Genomic DNA, 24,867 nt, shown 5'->3' on the forward strand with positions numbered 1-24,867 from the left:
CGAACTCACAGAGATCTGCCTGCCTCTGCCTCCCAAGTGCTGGGATTAAAGGCATGCACCACCACCGCCCGGCTATATTTCAAATTTTAAAACAAAGGAGCATACAGTTCTTGTCTGCAAATGGAAGGGGTGTCACACACACACATACACACACACACACACACACACACACACACACACAAGAGTATATTTTAAGTATTGCTTAAGAAAGAAAAACTAGGAAGAAGTTAGACCAAACTTTCTGAATAACAGATTTGGAAATACAAAACTTCAGGCCAAATATAAAGACCTTAAAGATATAACACTTATTACCTCAAAATTAGTTTTGAAGTTAACACCATTGGATGTTTTTATACAAAGGAAGCATGCATAATTTATTTCTTGGTATACACACTGTAACATAACCATACACTTAAAATTATCTGTCTCCCCAGAACATAAGCTCTAACAGGGAAGATCCCACAAAGTCTACTTCAGAACATTGTGTATTCAATAAACATTCATTGAATTAGCAGGTGAATGAATTGGATGTTTTAAGAACTACTTCATAAGGAAAAATGTTGAATGAAATACCCTCAGGATTCTAACTTCTGATTCGACCTCAACACAAAGTCGTTATCTCTAGTTTATCTGCAGTCCTTTGCATGAGCCTTATAGTGAGCTGAAGAACGGGTGTTTGTGGCAGTCAGGCATGCTCTTAGGAGCTGTGTTCAGTGGTCTCGCCACCTTTGAGTCTAATACTAAAGTACTGATTTCCTTCTCTGTTTAAAACCTTCCTCTTATAGTAAGTTATCTCTACTACATAACTGTATCGTTCTTTATTAGTTAGGGGTATGTCTACCAAGCAGGTCTTTAAAGAAGCATTGGCTTATGGTATTATCATACTGAGCAAATAAGATTCTCCTAAGAGGTGAAGAAATGAAGGATGGAGTATAGAAACAGAATGTATTTTAGCATGTGCTAAGAGGCATAGTGAGACTGGCTTAGCCTGATACCTTTTCTTGAAATGTATTAACTACAGTTTCCTTGCCAAATTAGAGAAGGCCTAAGTGTTGATATTTATATCATGAAAACCTGAAACAAATGTATAGGTTTAAGAACAGGCTGGGGGTATAGCCTAGCACCAAAAAACATACAGAGTATCTTTAGAAAATCTTATTATTTAAAGATAAAAAAAGACAGAGCAAAATGCTGTAATATTTAATTGCCAGAGGAAGGTATGCATGCATGAAGAAAAACTGGACATCAAGAAGTTCGATGTTATGAGATCATATTTGAACCTATCTGGGCCAATCCTTCATTTTCTGCATAAAATTTTATTTTTATGACTTTACAAGAAATCCTTCCACAAAGTTGTTGGCAAAATAGAGCATTCTACACCCACCAGTGGATCCTGCTCCCTGACTTTCCAGCTCTAGTAAACTACACAGGGAAGAAACAGCGTTGGACATGCTGTTCTGACTAACAGGGATATCAAAGGCTACAGACTGTGTTCTCCATCATCTTAGCAAACGCACGTACCTGAGAGCATGTCAATGTGCCCTGTTCTTAATCTCTAAAATGAAGTAAACACGCAACACACAGCTAAATCAATTCTGCAGATCGATGGCTGTGTCCCGGGTGTGTATACTACCAGAGACCAGTCACCTCGGGGAATTACTCGGGAAGAACACATTAAATGTAGACGAGTAATGATTCAGCTATTGGTACCCTGCACATGAATGTACACGTCCCAGAGGGAAGTTTTGGAAATGTTTCTACACTGCGCTCATCTGAAATGGGAAACCAAATTCTGTGGACACTCTCCTACCTGTGTGATACTAACTGCAAAATATCCTCTTTAAAAACCAAGGCAAATTACACGCCACTCAAGCCCCATGTTCTCAAAATAAGGGCAAAACACACATTATTAGTGCCACCAACCTTACGCAGGAACTTAATTCGAATTAAGGTGCTATTGAAACATTTCTGTTGAAGTCTTCTAGGTGCGTTTGTCAAAAAGAGGCATTTACTCCTCCCCGGAGACAAACAATTTTGAGGGTCAGATTAACCTCGCACGGATGTCCTGGTCCCCATACCCGTCAACAGAAAGGGATAGAGCGAATGCCACCAGCCCAGAGGGCGGGCTGGGTACTGGCGGGAGCAGCACCTTGAGCGGGTCCCCCAGTCCTTCCGTCAGAGGTGAGTCCCAACGCCACCTCAGAACCTCCACACCTCAGCATCCCAGCATCTCAGCGCCTTAATACCTGAGCCTCCTCAGTCCCTCAGCACCTCAGCGCCTCCATCGCGTAGGCCAATGCCCGCCAGGACCGCACGCCGCGCCTAGGCCGGTGTCCAGCATCCACCGCCTTCCTCACGGCCCGGACCCACAACCGGCGCCTCGGCCTCCCACCCAGGCCCTGCGCTCGCCCGCCGGGCGGACTCCTCCACGCCTTGCTTGGCCTCCACTTACCTTCGATCGCCATGATGCGCTCGCCATGGACCGCACCAACAGCACGGAGAGCGCGGGGGGTGCGGGGTGCGGGAGGAGGGCGCGCCAAGGCCTCTGGCGAGAGGGGCGGGACCGAACCCCGGGGCCGGGCTGCTGGGCCTTGGGGAGCCGGGGCTGGGCGGCGGGGTGGGGTCGCAGCTCCAGAGCCAGCAGCGCAGGAAGCGGAACCTTCTCCAGATGCGCACCGTCGGCACGTGACACCGCCCCGCCCCCTGGGGGGGCCTCTAGGCCCCGCCCCTCTCAGGAACCGAAGCTTGACCCACAACCGGTCCTTCACCCACTCCCACCTACCTCCTCAGGCCCCGTCCCCGAAGTACCACAACCCCGCCCACCTCCCTGACCCAACCCCGCCCACCCTGCGCAGGCCACGCCTCCGACCCTGGCCCTGGCTCGCCCCCAGCCCCTGGCTAGGGTCTCAGGCCCGGATTCCCAACAGGTGCAGGAGTCAGCCTCACCCCTGTCGCCAACCTCCGTCCAGCTTGGCTCGGCGAGAGCCACGCAAGGCGGTCAGGACGACGGACAGCTCCCGGCTCTGGACTCGGGCGCAATTCCCGCCCAGACTAAGTCTCTTCAGTTTTGTTTTGTCTGAACACTCACCTCCGGTCTTTGCTTTCAAGTAGAGACGACTTCTTGGCACAACACACCGAAAAGAGGACGGTCTCCGTCCCTCCTTCTCTCCCTCCCTCCCTCTCCAGCCTCATTCTTGATGAGACTCAATTCCAGGAGCTCGGTGCCCCCTTGGAAGTACGAATTGGCATTTGTCCACACGGCAAACACACATTAGAAGCCACACAAATGTAGGTGTTGGACAGACATCTTAACAAAGGGCCTGATAAGCTTGTCACACACACATTTTTAAGTGTGCAAGTCCATGAGCCTGCGGACAGGCAAAGGCCAACTCTGAACAACCAACAGCTAGCTACATAATTTTCACTTCGGTTCCGCCACTTTGCAAGACTTCCCACTTCATCTGGTACTTTAAGGGCCCGGATAAAGCCGCAATAAGGAATAAGGGCTTAGCGGTTCTCCCTTGTGGAGAAAATGCTCACTCCTAGAGCAGGTGGCTATATTAAGGATTGACACAAAGAACATATTTTCCACTTATTATGTAAGTGAGGTTGGACTGTAATCTAGAGCAGAAAATGTCTTTCATTGCTTTTATATAACCTCTCCCTCAGCCAGTTTATGCTCCACAGACATTCACTCTTTAACATTTTTTACAACACTTATTATTTGCTGGGGTGGGGCATGCAAGTGAAGGTCACAGGACAGCTTGCAGAAGTGTGTTCTCACCACCATGTGGGCTCCAGGGATCAAATTCATACTGTCAGACAGGATGGGTGGCAAACACGGCTACCCTCTGAGACATTTGCCTGGACCTATTCCTTAATGTTTTGACTACTTCGGCGAATCTCTATTGATCCCAGGCATTCTGAGGGCTAGCTGTAAGGGTTGGAGAGATGGATCAGTTGGTTAAGTGTTTGTTGCAGAAGCATGAGAACTTGAGTTCAATCCCCAATACACACACACACACAGCATGCCTGCTAACCTAGTAGATCCGTAGGGTTCGATGGCAAGCCAGCGTAGACTAGGTGATGAACTCCAAATTCCATGAGAAAGCCTATCTCAAAAACTAAGATGGATGAGGCTCACAACTTCAGGTCTAGTAACTCCAGTTCCAGAAGATCTGGTGCCCTCTTCCAGACTCCATGAGCACCAGGCATGCATACATATATACACATTTGAGCAAAACATCCATATTCATAAAACAGATAAGATAAAAAGTGGCTGAAGAAAATGCTCAATGTGTCCATCTTACACATATGCACACACCTACACAGACATGAGCACATATGCACAGAAACACACATGCACACCAAAACATCTGTCTATAAATAAGAATTGTTACTGAAGTATCAAACTAAATAACTGTTCTGGTAAAATACTTATACGTTAGTCTAGGAGTAAGCTCTTTCCCTCCCTCTCCTCTCCCTGCACCCCGGAAGGTGAATCATAAATTTGGTTGGGGTCCAAATAAAACAGCTTTAATTAATGCCATTTTCTTGAGGAAACTGTGATTAACACAGACTTGAACTTCAGGACACCAAACTTGAAACCATACCCTTGGGTCCTGGTTTTTAGCAGGCTCCAATTGCTTAGCTTTGTCAAGAATCTCATGTTAAAGTCAAAAACCTTAGTACTTACTTTATGGCCAAAGTTATGTGAATCTGCATAAACCCTGTTTTCTCACCATAGGTTTCTCAGAAAGTGCATGTGTGTGTTAAACTTGAGCCAAAGCCCACTCACTACTAATATTTTCCCCTCAGTCTAAACTCATAATTTCCTCTACCAACATTACCAAATACTAGTAGTAAAACTTCCAAGATAGAGGCCTGGAGAGATGGCTCAGTGGTTAAGAGCACTGGCTGTCCTTCCAAATGACTGGGGTTCAATTCCCAGCACCCACACGGCACATCACAACTATCTGTAACTCCAAGATCTGACCTTCACACAAACATGCATGCAGGCAAAAGACCAATACACACAAAAAAATTAAATTTTTTAAAGACCCTTTATTTAAAAAAAAGAGGAAAAAAGAACTTTCTGAGATAGCTATTAGAAAATACCAGCTGGGTAGTGGTGGCACATGTTTTTAATCCCAACACTTGGGAGGCAGAGGCAGGCAGAGTTCTGAGTTTGGGCCAACCTGGCCTACAGGGTAAGTTCCAGGACAGCCAGGGCTACACAGAGAAACCCTGTCTGAAAAAAAGGAAAAAAAAAAGGAAAGACCATATTTATTACTTCACTTCTGCCCAACATTCCATGCACCTCCTGAGCTGACTGAAGATTGTAGCTACTTGGATGTGCTTTGTCCCCACCAAAGGCAGCTGAAATTTTAATTACCTACAGAATGCTATTGTGAGGCTGGGACCTTGAATGGTGTTTGGCCAGAAGGGTGGAACCTTCTTAGAGGTGTAAGCACAGTTTCTCCCGACCTGGCTCAGATCTTCGGTTATCCTAAGGAAATGTCTCATTAGGGTTGACTTCTTTGTCCCTTTCCTCTTTTCCAATGAGAGCTGACTCCTCTCACTGTCCCACCACGAGATACAACATCAGGTCCTCAACAGATGTGACCAGTGAAGCTTAAACTCTCCAACCCTCAGAACCCATAAACCAAATGAAACCATTTTCTTGGCCTCGGGTGTTTGGCTATAGCACAGAAAATAGACTAAGACTTAACAAAAAAGTATGTGGCATGCTCAATGGTTCTAATTTCAACAAGTATTATTTTTAATTAAAAGTTTTACATTGAATTATATGTCTTGCCTAAAGACAATAGTTATTTTTAATCTCAACTACGTACCTCCAAAATATTTAGACTATATACTTTAATACACTTAGACTTTTTATGAGCTTCTCTATCTTTATTTTAATTTTTGTTTGCTTATTTTGTTTGATAAGGCTGGGTTTCTCCTGACTGTCCTGGAACTCTCTCTATAGATCAGTCTAGCCTTGAACTCAGAGATCCCCCCCGCCCCCCACTGCTTCTGACTCCCAGTGCTTGGATTAAAGGTGTGAGCCACCACTCCCTGGCTTGCTTCTTTATTTTTAATTCTTTGCTCTTTATAATGAATTATTTGTAAAAGAATTTAAAACAAATCACTCAAGCAGTTTTTCATCATGTGTTGTGGAAACGGAAACTAAGAGCAAGAGTAAAGTTGAAGGAAGCTGAAGCGATTTCTCTCCTTGTGACTCTGAAATAAAGATGTGTTGGTACTGCAATTTTTAACCGGTCTTTCCATAAAAATATTCAAGATAATACTTTAAATTTCCAGTAACACCATGAAGTTTCATTGAAATATTGATAGAAAATTAAACATTAAAGATTAAACATGGAGGAAGGCCAAATCAAATGGAAGTGAAAAATGATCCAACGTATATTAAAAAAAAAGTTCCATGTGCCAAACAATCCCTGTCCACAGCAATATAATCTTGGTGGAAAAACACGCTCCAAATACAAAAGCTCCCAACAACCTTTTAAGAAACAACCCATTTTAAGCTGGAATCTCTGTTTATATAAATTACTCAACTGAAGCAAAAAAATTATAAATTACACATGCAGAAGTAAAGACTACACGTGATAACATGCAGACACATGTGGAAGGATGTAACTCATGTCACAACGCTTTTCAGAGCTTTTAAGGCTGGCTCTACAAGAAGAAGGCTTTTTAAATATTTATTATCTTATTTTTAATCATGCCTAGGTGTGCGTGTGTGTCTGCATGTGGGTTTGTGCATGTGGATGCAGGTGGCCTCAGAGGCCAGAGGTACCATGATCCCCGGGAGGTGAAATTACAGACAATTATGAGCAGCCTGATCTGGGTGCTGGGAGCCACACTCTGAGCCTCTGGAAGAGCAGCAAGTGCTCTTAGTGACTAAGCCATCTCTCCATCCCTGAGGGGGACATTTTTAAACTAAGCTTTTTTAGCAATTGCAGCCACACTGAGCTACAAGAGATTTAAATAGTCTAAAAGAGAAACAGAGTTTACACCCTTGATACCACCATTTAGGATTTCAAGCCTTTAATCTCAAAACTAGGAAGGTAGAAACAGGAAGTATATGACTGAGCAAAGAGAGGAATATAAGGCAGGAGGAGACAGGAACTCAGTTCCATTCAGTCTGAGAATTCAGAGAGACAGGATAACCCTCTTCAAGTCAGAGGATTTGGTAGAGGCAAGAAGTCTCTCTAGTGGCTGGCTCTTTACTTCTCTGACCTTTTGACATTTACCCCATCTGTCTCAGAGTTTTTATTAAGACCAATTAGAAATTGTGCTAGACCTGGGGGGGATTTCATATGCATTCTGGATAAGCCCATGTGACCCACATTGTCGAACTCTCTAAGAAGAGAGCTACCAGAAAGAAAAGGCTTAAATGGTGCCTAAGAAGGTACTGTTAAAACATCCATCCCAACACATGTGACTTTCACACTCTTCCAAGAACTTTCCTCTCAGTATACTTCATAGAGGTTTCCTTAGAGCAGAGACAGCCAAAAGAATTATCTATGACGATGAAAATATTTTATACTCGCAGTCACAGAGTAGCCAGGAGTCATATGTGAATGAACACCTGAAATGTAGCAGGGACAAATAAAAAAAAAAGAATTTAGTTTTACTTAATTTAAATGAAAAACACAAATAAATAGTATGTTGGTCAAGGTTCTATAGAAGAACAGAGCAGATAGAATTGTGTATGTATATGTCTATCTGTGGATTGACAGATAGATGATAGACAGACAGACAGACAGACAGACAGACAGATAATTAAAGAGGCTTCATTAGATTGGCTGATAGGATAGGGGTTGTTGTTTGTGCACTATGGAAGTTGAGAAGCCCAGAGCTGCTCAGCTCACAGAGCTGGATACCTCAGCAGTCCCAACCTGATGCCCAAAGTCTGGAAAGTTCTTGGAGAGTCTCTGATATTTAGCCCACTTTGGAAGGCCAGAGACATGGAGGTTGATGCAGCAGAGACGGATGTGCTCCCTCAGGAAGATGGACAAACAGAGAGGCAACAATTTTTCCTCAGTCCTCTTCATATCCGGACCATCTTTTGAAAGGGGCTGCATCTTCTGTGGGAAGATCTGCCCACTACAGTATGTTATTCTTTTTCATAAAACCCTTCACAAACGCATTCGGAAGTGTATCACTTCATGGATTCCTGATCCAGTCAGGTTACCAATCAAGACTAGCCACCATGGTTAATGTGCACTTTATCTACAATACAGCCACAAAGCAACATCAGTGGCATGCTAGCATCCAGGCAGGCTACCAACAGTTATTTAGGTGGAATTGGCAGGAAGAGAGCAGTAATGATTTCCCGTGTGTGGCAGTGCTACCTGGTGACCGAGTACCCAGGGATGAATGCTGTGTGGAGGTAAAGATTGGGATAGAAAGAAAGGAAATATTAGAATAATTATTTCTTCACTTCTGTTGCCTCCACAAAGTGTTTTTGTCGAGAATTGTCACCATTATATGGACAGTAATAACCAAAACCAAACATGGAACATTCTAAAATTGTTTTATTAATATAGAGAAAGTGGTAGTTTTTCCAGTGAGTTTTTTGTTTTGTTTTGAGGCAGCTAAGAACAGCCTGGAACCCACTAATGAACCCCGGCTAGTCTCAAATGCTCAATCCTTCTGCTTCAGCCTCCTGAACGATGAGATTATAGATTTGGACATTATGCTCAGTTGAAAATGAGAATCTTGCTTCCAGCCAAGCATAGCTGTGGCGGCAACACACAGGCTCCACCAGAGAAAGATGAACTAGCTCAGAAAGCTTACTTGCTACCCTCCACTCCCTTCTGTTCCATCTTCCAAGTCTATTATAGAGACAGAAGGACCACCTACACTGCTCTTCCTTTTCCTCTGTAAACAGGGTGTTATTCCTGTATAATCTTGGTTACAATGTTCTCATTGCTCAAAGAAGTTATTGCTGTTGGGTAACGGCAGAGCAGAACACTACAGGTTTGTCTGTCTGTCTGTCCTTCAGTTTGTTTTCCAGTGCAGGTGACAGAGCCCGAAGTTTTATATAGGCAAAGCAAGTGCTTGGCGCTCAGCCACAACCCCTGGTCTCCACACTGCAGCTTTTAGAGAGAACAGTAGCCTGGCATGGTCTATCCTGTCAGCATGGAAGCATGAACAGACCTAGACCAATTTAACACAAAGTGATCAAGAAACACATGCTTAGTAGGATATAGGATCCAGCAGCTAAATGTTCTTATTCATAACAAAGTACATTATCTTGTTCTAGGCAGGATATTTAAAGATTTTTCCCCACAGCTGAATGTTTCTATGATAATGACAAGTGACATTTATATAATGATTTTCACTGAAAGGCCAAAAAATGTACCATCAACCTTTAAAAATAATATAAATATGTCACCCACGGTAAATGTAGCCACCTAACACAGCAAGTTTTAGAAGCCCCCAAGAGCATATGTATAGAAAGGAAATTGAATTCTATGCCTAAAATAAATTGTTAGATGAGAAAAATTATTATCTGTTATTATGGAACAGTCATTCCTTTCTCTTTGGCTTATGTAACTACCGTGTGTGGGCCTCGCTCCATTAAGGTCATAAAAAAGCAATAAGAGCTTGTTGTTTGTATCCAACACAAAAATGTGAACCATTATTCTTTATATAAAATAGATACTTGGGGGCTGGAGAGATGGCTCAATAGTTAAGAGTATTTACTGCTCTTGCAAAAAAAGACTGGAGATTGGTTCCCAGCACCTACATCAGGCAACTCACAACCTCCTGTAACTCCAGCTTGAGGGGATCTAACACCAGTATTCACACACATACAAACTCACATATGCAAATCCACAGGCACACACAAACATAGATACATCATTTCTAAGTCATTAAAACTAATATATTTTAATATTTGTTATGCGCCTATGTGGGAATACATGTGTATGTAGTGGGGCACATACATGCCAGTGTGTGTGGCGTTCTGAGAACAATCTGGAGCAATGGTCCTCAACTCTACCTTGTTTGAGGCAGTGTCTCTCCTGATGCTTTCTGGGGTTACAGACACATGCCACATGGTCTGGCTTTTACATGACTTTCAGGGATCCAAACTCAGGCTGTCAGGCTTGAGTGGCAGGTCTTGAATCTCTCCAACCCTCAATATATTTTTGCTGAGAGAATGAATGAATTATAAAAACCTGGGATATCATGGACTCTTCATATTAGTATTTATTAAGCTCTAATGTGGATACCTCCACAACAATCAGATAAAATAGTTGTTGAAATTTTAGTAAAGAAGTGGCTGGGGAGATGGCTCAGCGGTTAAGAGCACAGTCTGCTCTTCCAGAGGACCCAGGTTCAATTCTCAGCACTCACATGGCAGCTCACAAGTGTCTGTGACTCCAGGTCCAGGGGATCTGGCACAACCATACAGGTCTGCAGGCAGAACACAAATAAACATAAATTTTTAATTTTTTATGTTAAAAAATTAGTAAAGAAAAAAGATGGAAAAATAACTTTCAAACAGTAATATTCCTCAGTGTCATCCTGATAATTTTTTTCTAATATGGAGTTTCTCTTTGTTTACATATTTAGTCTTTGTTATGGATTAAAGCATGGCACAACACTCTGTATTCTCTTCAAATTTTTTATTTAAGTATTTTTTGTACAATATTATTTTTGGTCATATTCCTTTCCTTCCCCCAGTCCTCCCATGTCCTCCTCCCTTTTCTACTCACCAAATTTCTCTGCCTCTCTTTCAAAAAAAAAAAGAAGGAAAGAAAAAAAGACTCAAAGAAAAGAAAACAAAAATAAGACAAAAAACTAGGGGGAAATGGGGTAACACAGAAAAACTAGGAAGTTCCTTTGATGTCTGCCAGCTCCTCTTCCTGGGTATGCGCCCTACCCTGGAGCATGGCTGATAAATTCACACTCTGTTCCCCTAATGTGTAAGCCAGTGCCTTTTATTTCATGGGAAGACAACCTGTTACAGGACGGTGATGTGTCCTAAGGACTCAGAGACTTGGGTTACAATAATCGCAGAACCACAATTTACCCAGCCTTATGGCTTAAATGTCTATAGTCTCCTCTATAAGATCAGGTACCCAGGTAGGGGTATTTTTAGGGGACATTCTAGGAACTTGGGAGAGGGGGACCAAGCTGGAGTGTGTCGGTTACCAGGGTATGATCCTTGATAGTGTATATCCCTGCCCACATCTCTCTCATTCTCTCCCCTCCTTTTCCTTGTCTTCTCTCTCCTTCCCTCTCTCAACTCCTTCTCCTTCCTGGTTGGCCATGTAGCTCTCCTCTACCATACATTCCTATGGTCATGGTGTCCTATCCAAGTCATGGGGCCAGTTACCTTGTGCTGACCTGACAGAGACAAAATAAATCTCTTTTCTTTTAAACTGTGTCAAGAACTTTCCTCACAGTGTTACATGGAAATAAAACAGACATACAATTTCAGAATTTTAAATTATATGCTAAAATTCAGAAGTGAATTAAGAGACACAAGCAAAAATTATTTTTAATATCTGTAGTAAGTTTTCACTTCATGAAAATGCTCACTAAATTTAAGAAACTTTGCAAAATCTTATTTTAAAAAATGACACTTGGGGCTAGGGAGATGATAGTTCAGTGGGTAAAATGGTTGCTAGGGAAGGTGAGAACATGAGTTCAAATATCCAGAACCACAAAAGCCAGATAAAGCAGAACCTGTCTGCAACATGGTATCCCCACAGTAAAATGGGAGTTGCAGACAAGAGAACCCCTGGATGGTTTGGGGCAGGCTAGCCTGACATATGCAGTGGAGAGCCCCTGGATGCTTGGGGATGGGCTAGCCTGACATACGCAGGACTAACCTGACATAAACAGTGGAGAGCCCCTGAATGTTTCGGGGCGGGCTAGCCTGGCATACACCATGGCAAAAAACAAGACACCCTGTCTCAAACAAGGTGAAAGTCAAAACTGACATCAGAGGCCATCCTATAACCTCCATGTATGCTGTGGTATATGTATGACTGCTATTATACACAGGGACACACAGGCATATACACACACATGTGTTTAGAAATTATAAAAGTCATTTGCTAGTGATTACTCAAGTAATCCAGTTGTATCCAAAAATTACATATTTGGTTTAGCTTTTAATAGAAAAACTAACAAACAAAACAATAGATACCACTATTACAGGCCTGCTACTTTTACATGGCCTGTCTACTGCATGTTTTAGAAATACCTTTTAAATTATACATGTGCATGTGTGTGTGTGTGTGTCTGTATGTGTGTGTAGGGTTTGTAAATGTGAGCTCAGCACTCATGGATAGCCTGTGGCAAGGGCCCATGGTAAAGTGTGCACAGAGGGGATTATTGAAAGAAAAGAGAACTCCAAGAATAAGGAAGACTTAATTGAAATTTAAAATATATGATGTTGAAACAAATCATTACTTAGAAGGAATGGAAATGGTGCCAACATTCTGGGAAACAGTTTGGCAGTTTCATAAAAAGTTAAACACTCCTCCTACCATATAATCTTGTCATTCTTTGTCTAGACATTTAGCCAAGAGAAAGCATATGCCCATGCAGAGACATGCACACAGTATTCAGAGCCACTGTGTTTGAGACTGTCCCACATGCTCACCTAGTGACTGCATAAGCGGGCTGTGTTCACTCAGAGGGACCATTTCATAGAACGAGCTCTTGGTACAGCTAGTATGGGGAACCTCAAAAGAACTACACTAAGAGACATGAAACAGGGAGAAAACCTAATGTTGGCACAACTACAGCGGTTCACAAGATCCCAGAATAAAGGATAACAAGTATTTGTTTATTTTGGGAAAAAAACTCACAATAAGGGCAGAGAGCTGTGGTCCTCTGTGGGCACTGGAAACTGTGAACCAAAATCTGATCAAAAACCAAAAGAAGGGCCGAGCACGATTTCATCTGCACTTAGAGTATCTCAGACCACGCCCTAATGGGCCAATACCCAAAAGGCTATGGGCTGAATGAATTCCCACAACACCTCTCCCTTTTCTCTAAATGAGAGGGTTCTAAACCTAATACAAAACTATATACTATAGAAACAAATATTAAGTATTTCCCAGGGGGGAAAAGGGCAAAAATATACACAAAAAATAGAAATACAACTAACATAAACAAAATCAAGCAAGAAACACCTGCTAAATGTCCAGTCTGAGGTAATTAGCAAACAACAGAGATTAACTCAATAGTTGTCCTATCCTGAGGAACCTAAGTCTTATAATACAATGTCTTAACTAAGTTATGAGAGGAAAGTAGCTATGACTATCTAGTCTTTAACCCTAAAGACCTGAGAAAAAAAATAATATTACCCAAGTAAGCAGGAAGTGCAAGCAAGCGACTTCCAAAAAGTGCAAGAAATGACAAAGACAACTGACTACCTGGGCAATCACCCAAAGTTTCACTTGCAAAGTTGGGGCAACCAACTTTGGCTAAGGCCTAAAGTATCTGACAGACCATTTTCAGAGGCTGAAACACTCTGTCCTACCCTGTCTTGGCAAGATTCAGCAGTTGTTTTTGTTTGTATCCTGCTTATACAGTTTGAAAAGTTTGCATACTGTTAGTAGTTGAGGCAAGGGCAGTTCTTTACCCAAAGGACAGTTTTGCCAAGAAACAAGCTCCAAGTGGAGTGTCTTTAGTGCCCAACATTCTCTCAGGAATAGAACAGTGCTGCCAGAGCAACTGTGCCTCACATCAACAGAATCCATAGTTATTTAAATGCCATATTCTACAGTTCTTTGAAGTGTCTGAAGATTACTTATCTATGTGAAATAAGATCTCCATGCATTTAGAGAACCTGACTAGCCTAACACCACAGACGTGGCTAACTATTGACTTGTAATTCTTAAAACCTATACAGCTTAAAGACTAAGCCAAAGATATTGGCTGAATGAATTCCCACAGAGGCAGAAGCAGGTGGATCTCTGTGAATTTAAGGTCAGCCTGGGCTACAGAGCAAGTTCCTTGCCAGCCAGGGACACATAGTGAGACCCTATCTCAAAAAAAAAAAAAAAGGAAAGAATGGGGGCTGGAGAGATGGCTCAGAGGTTAAGAGCACTGACTGTTCTTCCAGAGGTCCTGAGTTCAATTCCCAGCAACCACATGGTGGCTCACAGCCATCTGTAATGAGGTCTGGTGCCATCTTCTGCCCAGCAAACATACAGAGAGACGGAACATTGTATATATAATAAATAAATAAATCTTTAAAAAAAAAAAAGGAAATAAAAGAAGGAAGAAAGGAAACAAGCAAGGAAGGAAGGAACTAGCATTTCAATTTCCTTAGTTCTCTCAACTTGACAATATTCTTTATAATGGCAACATTTTCCCGGTGTAAATTATAAGAAGTATATAGTATGCATTGTGCATGTGTGTGTTTGCGTGGCTAAAATGGCCAGCACCTACACTAACCTAGCTGATCAATTCTCAGCTTACACAAGAATCCTGCCACATGTGCAAGGATTAGAGGGCTTGCCTCCCTTCTTCTGCCTTAGTTCTGACATCACCTGCGCTGTCGCTGGCATCGCCACTGTGTAAAGGGCTCCTAGCAGTGCACACCTCTCCCCACTTGCAGTCCCAAGCCCACAGTGACCTCTCCTTAGCGAGCAAAGCCCCTCCACTCAGCGAATGACAACACAATAGAAGCCGGAGGACAGAGCAGCCCAGGTGGGGAGGACCTGGAGTTTCACTGAGACCAGCCTGTAGAGTGTGCCTACTCTGGTTGTTAATAAGGCTCTCGGCAGCAATTTTACATACAATTATCTATCACAAAGCAAACAGTGATTGTCTCTGCCCTGGAAGGGAACGCCTGGAGTGAATTCAGTAGTGAGAAGTTTCCAATTATACCATCTGAGAAAAAAGGTTAAAGCGCGGATATTTCATCTGAAAAAATATGACTCAGGAATTCTGTAATAATTGTTTTTCAAATAATGGCTGTCGGATGAAAAGGGGTAGAGGTCTGTGTGGTGACAGGTTTAGAGACCAGTGGGTGGCTGGTGTACACAGCAGGATCCTTGTAAGAGCTGGAACCCCGATGGGTACTGTTAAAGTTGTATCTTTCGGAATAGTGCATATAAAATTGGAGGCTTCATCACAATAAAGCAGACTGCACGAATATCCTCTACTCTGAATGCACTGGAAGAGACTTCTAACAAAGTCAAGAGAGCATTAGGTGGACGGCGGACTCAGAAAGCAGCCACTGTTCATCTAACAGTTTCTTGAATCCTGATGGTCGCACACTACAGTGAGCGCCATCAAGGTCTGTGTGAGACTTTCTCCCTCCATCTGGTTCTAAGACAGCCAGAACTGGCCTCAGTCTGGAAGAGGCTTGCAGGAGCAAAGGAGCAGGACCGTGGGAAATGAGAACACATGGCAAGACTGTGAAGGCTGGACTGGGTGGGGAGGGGGAGCCACTCCCCAGATCTTGTGAGTGGCTTAGAAAAGGCATATTCAAGTCAGTCAGTGGTGGCCCACGCCTTTCATCCCAGCGCTTGGGAGGCAGGGGCAGGAGGATCTCTGTGAGTTCAAGGCCAGACTGGTCTACAAAGTGAATTCCAGGACAGCCAAGGCTACACAGAGAAACCCTGTCTTGAAAAGTAAAACCAAACAAAAACTGCCTCTGTGCAAAATTATCCAAATTCTGCCTCACAGAAAGTGAATTCGAACCTCTGGAGCTGAGACTTGAGGGCCCATGTTTTAAAGACAGTCAGGTGTTGACAATGGGAAGGACATATGAGCTTTTTAAAAAAAAATTTAAAAAAATATAATTGGAAAGAAATTGTGTGTTGCATAAAAAGCAACTCCATAAAGTTCCAGTTTAAGGGCTGTACCCCCAGTGTTGGGGTGCAGAGATGGGCATATCCCAGGCCAGGCTAGCCAAAGGAATGAGCTTCAGGATATTAGCAAGAGACACTTGTACACTCAGCACACACAAAACTACTAAGGTAATAACTAAAAATAAAATAGGAAAAAAAAGACATTTGTTGATAGGGCAGAACTTAGGTAAGTGGGGAAAACTAAACTGAATGCTAGGAGAAAGGAGGCAGAATCAAGGAGAAGCCATGGAGCCACTGCCGGAACCAGACGTGGTGAAACTTTGCCATGACCTTGTGGTGATGCACAGATTAATGGAGATGGGTTAAATTAATATGTAAGAGTTAGCCAATAAGAAGCTAGAGCTAATGGGCCAAGCAGTGATTTAATTAATACAGTTTCTGTTTGATTATTTAGGGTTAAGCAGCCAGGAAAACAAACAAGCGGCCTCATTCAACATTTGTGAAAATCTATGTTCTAAAAGAAAGACAGAAAAGAAACCACCTTCCTTTGTACCCTTCTCAGTAGCTGTTCAGTAACGATCTGTTTCCAGCACAGTGAGGGAAACAAGGGGAGAGGCAGATTCTAGGAAACAGGAGCTCAGAGTACAAGAGAAATCCTTGGGAGCCCAACAGCGATAAGGAACCAGAAACACCTGTTGATAGACACCAAGCAGGAAAGGCAGATCTCTGCGGCCAATCAGGAGGCTCCACAAGAAAGACTGGGCGGGGCTGACAGGGCTGACCAACGCGGCCACCTAGATGAACCTGCACACTTTAGTAGGGCATCTAGATGCTGAGTAGTGATGGATGTATAAGAAAAGTTTTAAAAGTTATATTTTAGATTTCTTATTTCCTGCGTATGAATGTGTTGCCTGCATGTGTGTATGTGCACTACATTCAAGACCACAGGGGTTGGAAAAGGGGACCCAATCTCTTGGAGCTAGGGTTCTGAATGACTGTGAGCTACCATGTGTATCCGGGGAACTGAACCTGGGTCCTCTGCAAGAGCAACAAGGGCCTCTTGGCTATTGAGCCATCTCTCCAGCTCCTCTAAGAATAATTTTTTAAGTACAATACAAGTGCTATTTCAAGTTACAGTGTAAACACCGACATGACCAGGGGAGCAAGGGGTATAGTGGCCCTTGGGAGAAAGAAAACAGGACTAGAAGAACAGAATGATGTTATGTGTTTGTACAGGAAAAAAAAAAAAAGCAAACCTTGTTTTTTTTTTTTTTTAACTCTGTGCTTATGTAACTTCGATTCTTCTGAAAAAGAGGGGATCTGCTGACCTGAGTGACAGAAATGCACACTTGGTGTGTCAGAATTTACACTCTCAAAATGCAAAACCAAGACAAGACTAGGAAGGCCAGAGAGGTCCACATGAAGACCAAACCCCCTGTGAGAGAAAGGGACTAAGCCCTCTACTTTCAGTGCAGGGCTGGCCATGTGAAGAGGAGGAAGAGTGCAGCCACAGGCCACAGGGACTTCTCACAGCTGGGAGAGCTCCACCAGTCTGTGACAAAGTTCCAGAACTAAGACAGACAAACCGCCAGACCCGCCTTCCCACTCCACAACCATCTTCCTCTGTCTTTGTCCTGGCCTCTGCCTAGAGAGGGCGTTTCCTGTCTTTTCCACGGCTGCAAGCCCTCCAGCAGCCAGTGGTACACGCTGTCCCTCTTCTTGAGAGGGGAAATAAAGGAAGAGCTCAGTGGGGTGAACTGTGGCTCCCACATCTCCACCTTGGACCAGAGGGTACAACTGGCAGCGCTGTCTTCCTCTTGTACTCCCCATCCCAAATTTTACCCATACTGGACTCTTGCTGGACATCTCAGTGTCTTACCTGGTGGCTTGGCCAAGCCTACATCTCTCAGAAGCCCGAGCCCCTGACTCAGACTAGTGTGACTTCTCTCTTCCATATGGTCACATGGAAACCAAGATGGTGCCAAGAGGTCTCTTAGTAGCATAGACCTGAATCACAACGACTCGGGAGGCTGAGGTAGGAAGATGGCAAGTTACAAACCACTCTGGGCAATGAAATGAGTTCAGGGCTGACATAGACAACTTACTAAGACCTTATCACAAAAGAATAAATAAATAAAAGTCAGAAGAGGGCTGGATTTAGCAGCACAGCATCCCTGGTATGTATGAAGTCCCAGATTTAATTTGTTTTTTAAAGCACTGTGTTGAGAGGAGCCCAGCACCTCTTTCATGCTGGCTGTATCCCAATGACCACTGCAGTCACACGCTGCTATGGTAACAGCAGGGCTACAGGACCCTTTAGATTTCTAGGTCAACCTGGTCCCTGCATGCAAGTGTATTCAAAACGGCTGGCCATTCTTCTTCCTTTCACACACAGCCACTTGACTGAACGGCGATTAGTCACCCTGAAAGGTTCCAGAAATCTCAACTGCGTCTATCTTCCGGGAACCTATTCATATTTTTGTCAGTAGGTTTGGGGTCTGAACATTGGTTTCATTTCCATTTGGTTTAGGAATTGAGGTGACTGCACACAGCTTTCTGCTCCCCCGCACTTGCTTCCTTCCAACAAAGTACCCCCCCCCTCCTCCTCCTTTTCCTCCTTTTCCTCCTCCTCCTCCTCTCCCTTCTAGAGGAACCACTTGACCTCCACAGCTCCCTTTAGGACTAAGTCCCTTTGGCAGGCTCTACAATTCAACAATATGGTAATTGGTTTTGTCCCTCGGGCTATGGCAATTAGGGATCAATAGCTGGCCCTTTTTGATTCAGAACAGCTATTTCCTTGCTCCTGATGGACACAACTATGACTACACCTCCTTCCCTCAGCCCCAGCAGACAAAGGACAGCTCACCTGCAGTCTGCAGCTATGCTGACCTTTCTAAGTCACACAGTTCTCAAGTTCCGGTACTGAGTTGTTCCTACAGCCCACTTCCCTGAGCTTTGAGCCCCTCCGCCACCATCTTCAGGTGTCTCCACCGTGCGGAGTGTGGACAGTCCCTCCCTCTGGGCTTCTGAAAGCCACCCCTGAGCCATGTTCCTGAATCAAAGAAGCCCTGCGTATTAAGCCTTTTTTCTAGCCTCCTCAGTCCCTGCCGGCACATACTAGCTAGTTCTTGTAGCTGTTTGGGGGCATGATCTCTTTGTTCATTTTGTGGGACGTGTGTATGTCTGTCTGGGGTGGGGGGTGTTATTAGTTTTGTCTTCTAGGCTGGCCAGGAATTTGTATCCATCTCCCCACCTCAGCATCCTGAGTACTGGGACAGCAGATCTGAGTCACCACGCCTTTTTTTATTTCAATTATCAAATGTCTCTAGCTAGGTATTTAGGATTTAAGTCAAGAAAGCAGCTCTCTCTGTGGGGCAGCCCCTCTTCCCTTGTTAGAGGAAGGACTTTGATCTTCCCAGACTGAGGGCCTGGTGTGAGCTCCTCAGAGTTGAATGGCAACTGCTGCAGTATAGCAGACCCCTTCCAGCTCTCCTCACGAGGCTCTTCTGACCACAGTCACTTCCGCAAGTTCTGCAAGTGTTCAAAATGGTCACTGTCAAGGCTACAGACAGACTCTGTGTTGATCAAGGTTTTTCCAGTTCCCTGCAAGCTGCGACCTGGTACCGGCACACACCACAGCTGACACATTCAGATATTCTGGAAAGAGATCTCCATCGCCCTTCCCTGGCAATCCATACTACAGCTCTGAGAAAAGCGGCGTGTGCGGTGCCAAGCGTTCCCTCCCCGCCTCTGATTTTCACAGTTCTCTAGCAAATACGCATATAAATAGAAGGCCTACAAATAAGATGTTTTGCCGTAGAAATAATGAACCGAAGGCACCCCACTGTGCAGTCACAGGGGATCCTGACAATCTGTCTTCCAAATGTGTGCAAAGTGTTCTAAGGCAGGAATAAAATATCAGAGCAGCTTTCCCCTGCATTGCTGGCTCTGTATCCCAGGACCTAAAGGCACCTCTTTCAGTGACGGGGACCTAAGGATAACAGTAGACCACTGTAGACAACACCAGCTTCCTACTGGCCAGAGTCCCTCTCCTGTCATCAGCCCTGGGCCTTGTGGAGAGGCTCCCAAGCTTCATTTGGAGCTGGACATAGTGAGTGTCACTTCCTGGCTGTATGACCTAGGGTGGATCTCTCTGAACTCCTCCTGGGCATTGTTAAATCCATGGCACTAAAGGAGGTAAAAGCTCAGGAAAACAGAGTCACTTTCCTGAGGTCAGCCTCACTGACTTTTGTGATCTTAATTTCCCAAAACCTCCTCTGCCTGCTCATTTTCCCGAGTTTCTTCCTAATGGGAACGAGCTTCCCCAAGGCCAGCACCAAAGCAGTCACAGTTTCTTTCTTTTCTTCTACCACATTTTTGAGGAGGGGGCATTGAGACAAGACTGCACCAGGCAGCCCCAGGCTGACCTGAAACATCCTCCTGGCCCCGCCTCCGATGTGCTGGGATTAAAAGCGTGTGTCAGCACTACAGGTTCTACCTCTGAACGCACAGATGAAAAGCAAAGACGTGGGAGAGAAAGAAAGGGAAAAACAGTTACAGCTCAAGAGTTTCATCTGGTGAACGGATGCCTTAACTCCAGAAGGCAGCAATATACTAGACACGGAGACATGAGATCAACATGGCATTTGTTGATATAACCAGACAAGGGCAAAGAAGAAAGAGCAAAGCTGAATTACAGCTGGTAACTTGAATCTGTAGGAGGAGATAATAAAGTTCAAGAAAGTTAACAAACGCCAAAAACATCTTAATGCATTTATTTTTATGGGAATGTGTGTGCATCTGCTTGTCTGTATGAAAGCCACAGGCATGCAGTGCACACAGAAGCCTGAAGAGGGCACCACAATCCCTGGAACTGGAGTTACAGGTGGTTAGGAGCCACCCGACCTGGATGCTGGGAACCAAATCCAGGTTCTCCGTTAGAACAGCAAATGCTCTTAACCTCTGAGCCATCGCTCAAGTCCCTTTACAATTATTCTTATATACCATTGTTCTCAGGTTCTACAGACATAAAGTTACACAAAGTAATGCATTGTAAAGTATTAGAACAATATAGGAATAACATTTTCATATCTCATCGAAATTGCTTAAGGAATTCCATCCACAGCTTTCCTAACCCAAAGTACCAACGTCCAAACTCCTCCAAATAAAAACATGGTCAGGCCTACCACAACAATACCCAGTCCCCAGGGCCAACTTCTTAGTTAGGATTTCTATTGCTGTGAAGAGACACCGTTTAGCTGGGAAGGCTTACATCTTCAGAGGTTCAGTCCATTATCATCATGGCGTGACATGGAGGCGTGCAGGCAGACATGGTGCTGTGGAGGTAGCTGCGTGTCCTGTATCCTGGCTTGCAGGCAACAGAAAGTGGTGTCTAGCTGGGTGTGGCTTGACAATATATGAGACTTTTACTGTGTGAAATGTGAAAATATTGCACTAAGAGAAAGAAAACAAGCAAAAAGGCAAACACTGCATGATTTTGATTGCTGGGGTTACTGAAAGTTGTCATGGAGACAGGAAGTCAAATAGTGCTGGCAAGCAGGTAGCCGTGGGAAATAGGCACTTCTGTTTAGCCGGTTCAGTTTCAGTTGAGGCTAAAAGAAAGTTCTATTATCTATGGATAGGGCTACGCGAATGTATGTAAAGTTATATAATTGACCTCAATTAGTTAAAATTATAAATTTTATGCTATTTATGTTTAATCACAATTTTTTTAAAAAATTTCAAAAAGGAGTGAAATATGACTTAATCATATATGAGGTAGAAGCTTTAAAATATGTTCCATGACTCTATTCATAGAAACTGTCCAGAACAGGGAAACCCACCCTTCAGTGTTCGACTACTGTGAAGAGACACCATGACCACAACAACTCTTATAAAGGAAAGCATTTAATGGGGGCTGGCTTACAGTTTTAGAGGTCTAGTCCAATATCATCATGGTGGAGATCGTGAAAGCGTGCAGGCCAACATGGTGCTGGAGAAGTAGCTGAGAGTTCTATACCTGGGTCTGAAGGCAGCAGGAAAGGAGAGACACTGGGCCTGGTTTGGGCTTATGAAGCCTCAAAGGCCACCCCCAATGACACATTTTCTCCAACAAGGCCACACCTCCTAATCCATTTCAAGTAGTGAGATCCCTGAAAACTAAACAAATATATGAGCCTATGGGGGCCATTCTTGGCTAAACCACCACACACATGGAAACAGGAAGGAGTGCTTAGGGCAGAGGCAGAGGATAAGGGAGATGGGCGTGATAAGAGATGCATGGAGTTTGGGAGGTGGTGGAGAGGCTCCAAAGTTGACACTGGTGGCAGTTGTACACACTGTGAACATACTAAGATCCATTGACTGTGATCTGCGTGTGCTCCAAAGCCTGAATTCATACAATGGTGTAATTCCCAACGGGACAGGATTGATGGATGGAACAGCTAAATGCTGGACAGCAATGTCCTGAGGGTTCAGTGCTCCTGAGTGGATTAGCTGTGGCATGTGCAATGGGATTCTCTGTTCTAGAATGAGTTTATTACAAACGTGAGTTCAGCTCTCTCACTCTCTTACTCTCTCAAATGCACACGTGTATGCACTTCTGTGCCCTTCAGCCTTCTGTCATGGGATGATACAACAAGAAAACCCTTACTAGCAGCAAGCCCTCAACACTAGACTTCCCAGTCTCCAGAATGGTAAGAGAAAAACCTGCATTTTTCATAAATTACACAGTACCTCGGAGTAGGATAAGATACTGTCACAGGTGAACTTTATAGGTTGGGATTATATTTCAGCAAAGCTTTTTTTTTTTAAATTGGCAATAAGACAATTCCTACAGTGAAGTAAAAAAAAAAAAAGCAACAACAACAAAAAACAAAAATGTGTCAATGACACCAGAAGGTGAAGTGTTTTTAGAAAATCCTTAAGACCTATTAATGCTCTGCCCCCAGAGGAAAGAGAAATATTTTTATTCATGATGAAGATGTCCTGAGAAGATCAAGAAGTCAGAGACCTGTCAAAATCTTAGTAAGAGGAAAAGTGACCAGCAATGACACAGCCATGGGTGCCTCTGGGAGCCCAGGGGGAGCTCACATTGAAGCGAGGTATGTGTTCCTTTTGCTGTTGCTGTGACAGAGCACTCACACAAGAAAGCCAAAAGAGAGAGGGCCTATTCCGGTGTCAGAGATTTCACGCGTGGTGTCTGGCCTCTGGGGACTCTGGGACTGCGGTGAAGCAGAACAATGAGACTGTGAGAGAAAGCTGGCCTTGCGGAGAACCAGCAGCAGAGACAGCAGGGGAGGAACTGGGAATGGCGATCACCTTCAAAGGCACCTTCCCCCAACCCCAGTGATCTACTTCCTCCAGCTAGGACCCTCCTCCTAGAGTTTCTAGAACCTTCCAAACAGCACCATCAGCTGGGGACCAGTGAGCCTATGAGGAACAGTTCATATCAAAACATAACAGCTGTTTGGCCACTCCTGGAGTGTGAAGTAGGAAGGTGGTCCAAGCCTCTGAGGGCACTTGCGGAGGATGCAGCTGGGGGCTGTTGGCAGCCAATATGCCCAGCCAATGGTTGCTCTAGCTCCCGAAGGTCTGAAAAAAAGCGGCCTCAGGGCCAGTTGACCCCTGCATCCCTCAGATTCACTAAATTCCAGGGGTTAGTTTCTCTTGGCAGCAGCTTCCCAGACTTTGAAATGGGTGTGGAGTTGTCAACTAGATGCCTAAGAGGGTGGAAATAACTGAGTGATTAGCTGGGTGACAGCAGGAAGAAGCACCTGTTAGTGCTTGCGACTCTGCAGTAGTCAGTGGAACATATTTCATCATAAAAGCTATATTTGTTAGATGATGCTGCATGACCAAAACCTGGGTTGTCCAACTATGGCTGTCTGCATGCTAAAGAGTCATTAATACCCCTGCAGCTGCCCCGTCCAGGAAGACAGAAGCCCCAGAACATGAGTGGTCAATGATACAGTTCTGAGACCTGAAAGCCTTCTGCAGAGTGACAGGTGTGGATCCCACCGAAAGGCTGAAGAGCTGTGTTGTCCAGGGCAACGGTGACAGCGGGAGCCGTGTTGAGCTCGGGAATCCTGGAGTCTGGGCATGTTGACTGGTGCCGTCCTTTTCTGCTTTTGATTTGTTGCAACCCCCAGCCATTGGGTGGTGCTGCCCACGCTTGGAGTAGGTCATCCCCCTTTCTTACTGTCCCCACACATCCATGTTCTCTGCAAGTATACTCACAGACTTGTCCGGAGGTGTGCTGCGTGGTTCTCTTAGGTCTCTCAACCCAAAACACTGGTGATGGTTGACCCTCGCACATCCAGACAGGGGCACCAAGAGAAAGAGATTAGGATTATCTTGGAAGAGAAGGGCAGTTCTGAGAAGCAAAGCTCAGACACAAGGGGCTTGGGAGGAGGGACTGGGTGAGTCTGGAATCCAGACCTCCAAAAGGATCATCGGGTGACTGAATAGGAGGTGACAAGACATTTCCAAGTGCAGCAGGAACCACAGATGCACAGAATGGGACTCAATGGGTGTTTAACCAAAAGTCTCTTTTCCTTCTTCAGGCCTTCTAACATCCCTAGTAAAAGCATCCCTCAGAGAGCCAGCCAGCAATAAAGAATCAAGCTTGGATGGCCCCAGCTCTCCATCACAGAGTACAGAGGGTGGTTTGGCACCAAAACACAGTGGCGAGTAACAAGACAATAAGAACAGCCATGCCTAGGAGGGCAGGTAGGCAGACCGGAGATGTAATGCAATGGGGACATGGACTTTGAAATCAGAGTAGAGATAAGGGTTTTTTTTTTCTTACTGGTTGTATAAATTCAATGATTGTCTTCATTTTATTTGTTTTGTTTCCTTCATTTATAAAATGGAGTTGATACCTGCCTCATGTTGTTTTGAAAGAATGGTTTCTATACAACTGACAGCAGTTGGTAGCAGTTGCTCGGCGAGAGGGCTAAGAGTATTTCCACATGGAAGACAGCCAGCCAGGAGCTGTGTGGCAGACATCAGAGATGCAGGTTTGAGCACTGTGCTGTGA

General features: G+C 44.3%; 2 protein-coding genes across 3 annotated transcripts in view; both read right to left on the minus strand.

Annotated features, from left to right (window-relative positions):
• The window catches only part of Syt14 (synaptotagmin 14), a 162,762-nt gene extending 160,131 nt beyond the window's left edge, over positions 1-2,631 (minus strand). For both annotated transcript variants that reach the window (XM_050148240.1, XM_050148239.1), the window contains exon 1: positions 2,453-2,631. In XM_050148240.1, the coding sequence (XP_050004197.1) occupies positions 2,453-2,465 (13 nt within the window). In that variant the 5' untranslated portion in view covers positions 2,466-2,631. The remainder of the gene's footprint in view (positions 1-2,452) is intronic.
• Positions 2,632-10,339: 7,708 nt separating this feature from the next.
• The window catches only part of Utp25 (UTP25 small subunit processome component), a 66,367-nt gene continuing 51,839 nt past the window's right edge, over positions 10,340-24,867 (minus strand). Inside the window, exon 12 of the mRNA XM_050148242.1 lies at positions 10,340-10,455. Coding sequence (XP_050004199.1) covers positions 10,404-10,455 — 52 coding nt within the window. The 3' untranslated portion in view covers positions 10,340-10,403. The remainder of the gene's footprint in view (positions 10,456-24,867) is intronic.

This window comes from Alexandromys fortis, unplaced genomic scaffold, assembly GCF_014885135.2.
Source record: "Alexandromys fortis isolate MF-2015 unplaced genomic scaffold, M_Fortis_MF-2015_v1.1 scaffold_62, whole genome shotgun sequence".
NCBI classification, from domain to species: domain Eukaryota; kingdom Metazoa; phylum Chordata; class Mammalia; order Rodentia; family Cricetidae; genus Alexandromys; species Alexandromys fortis.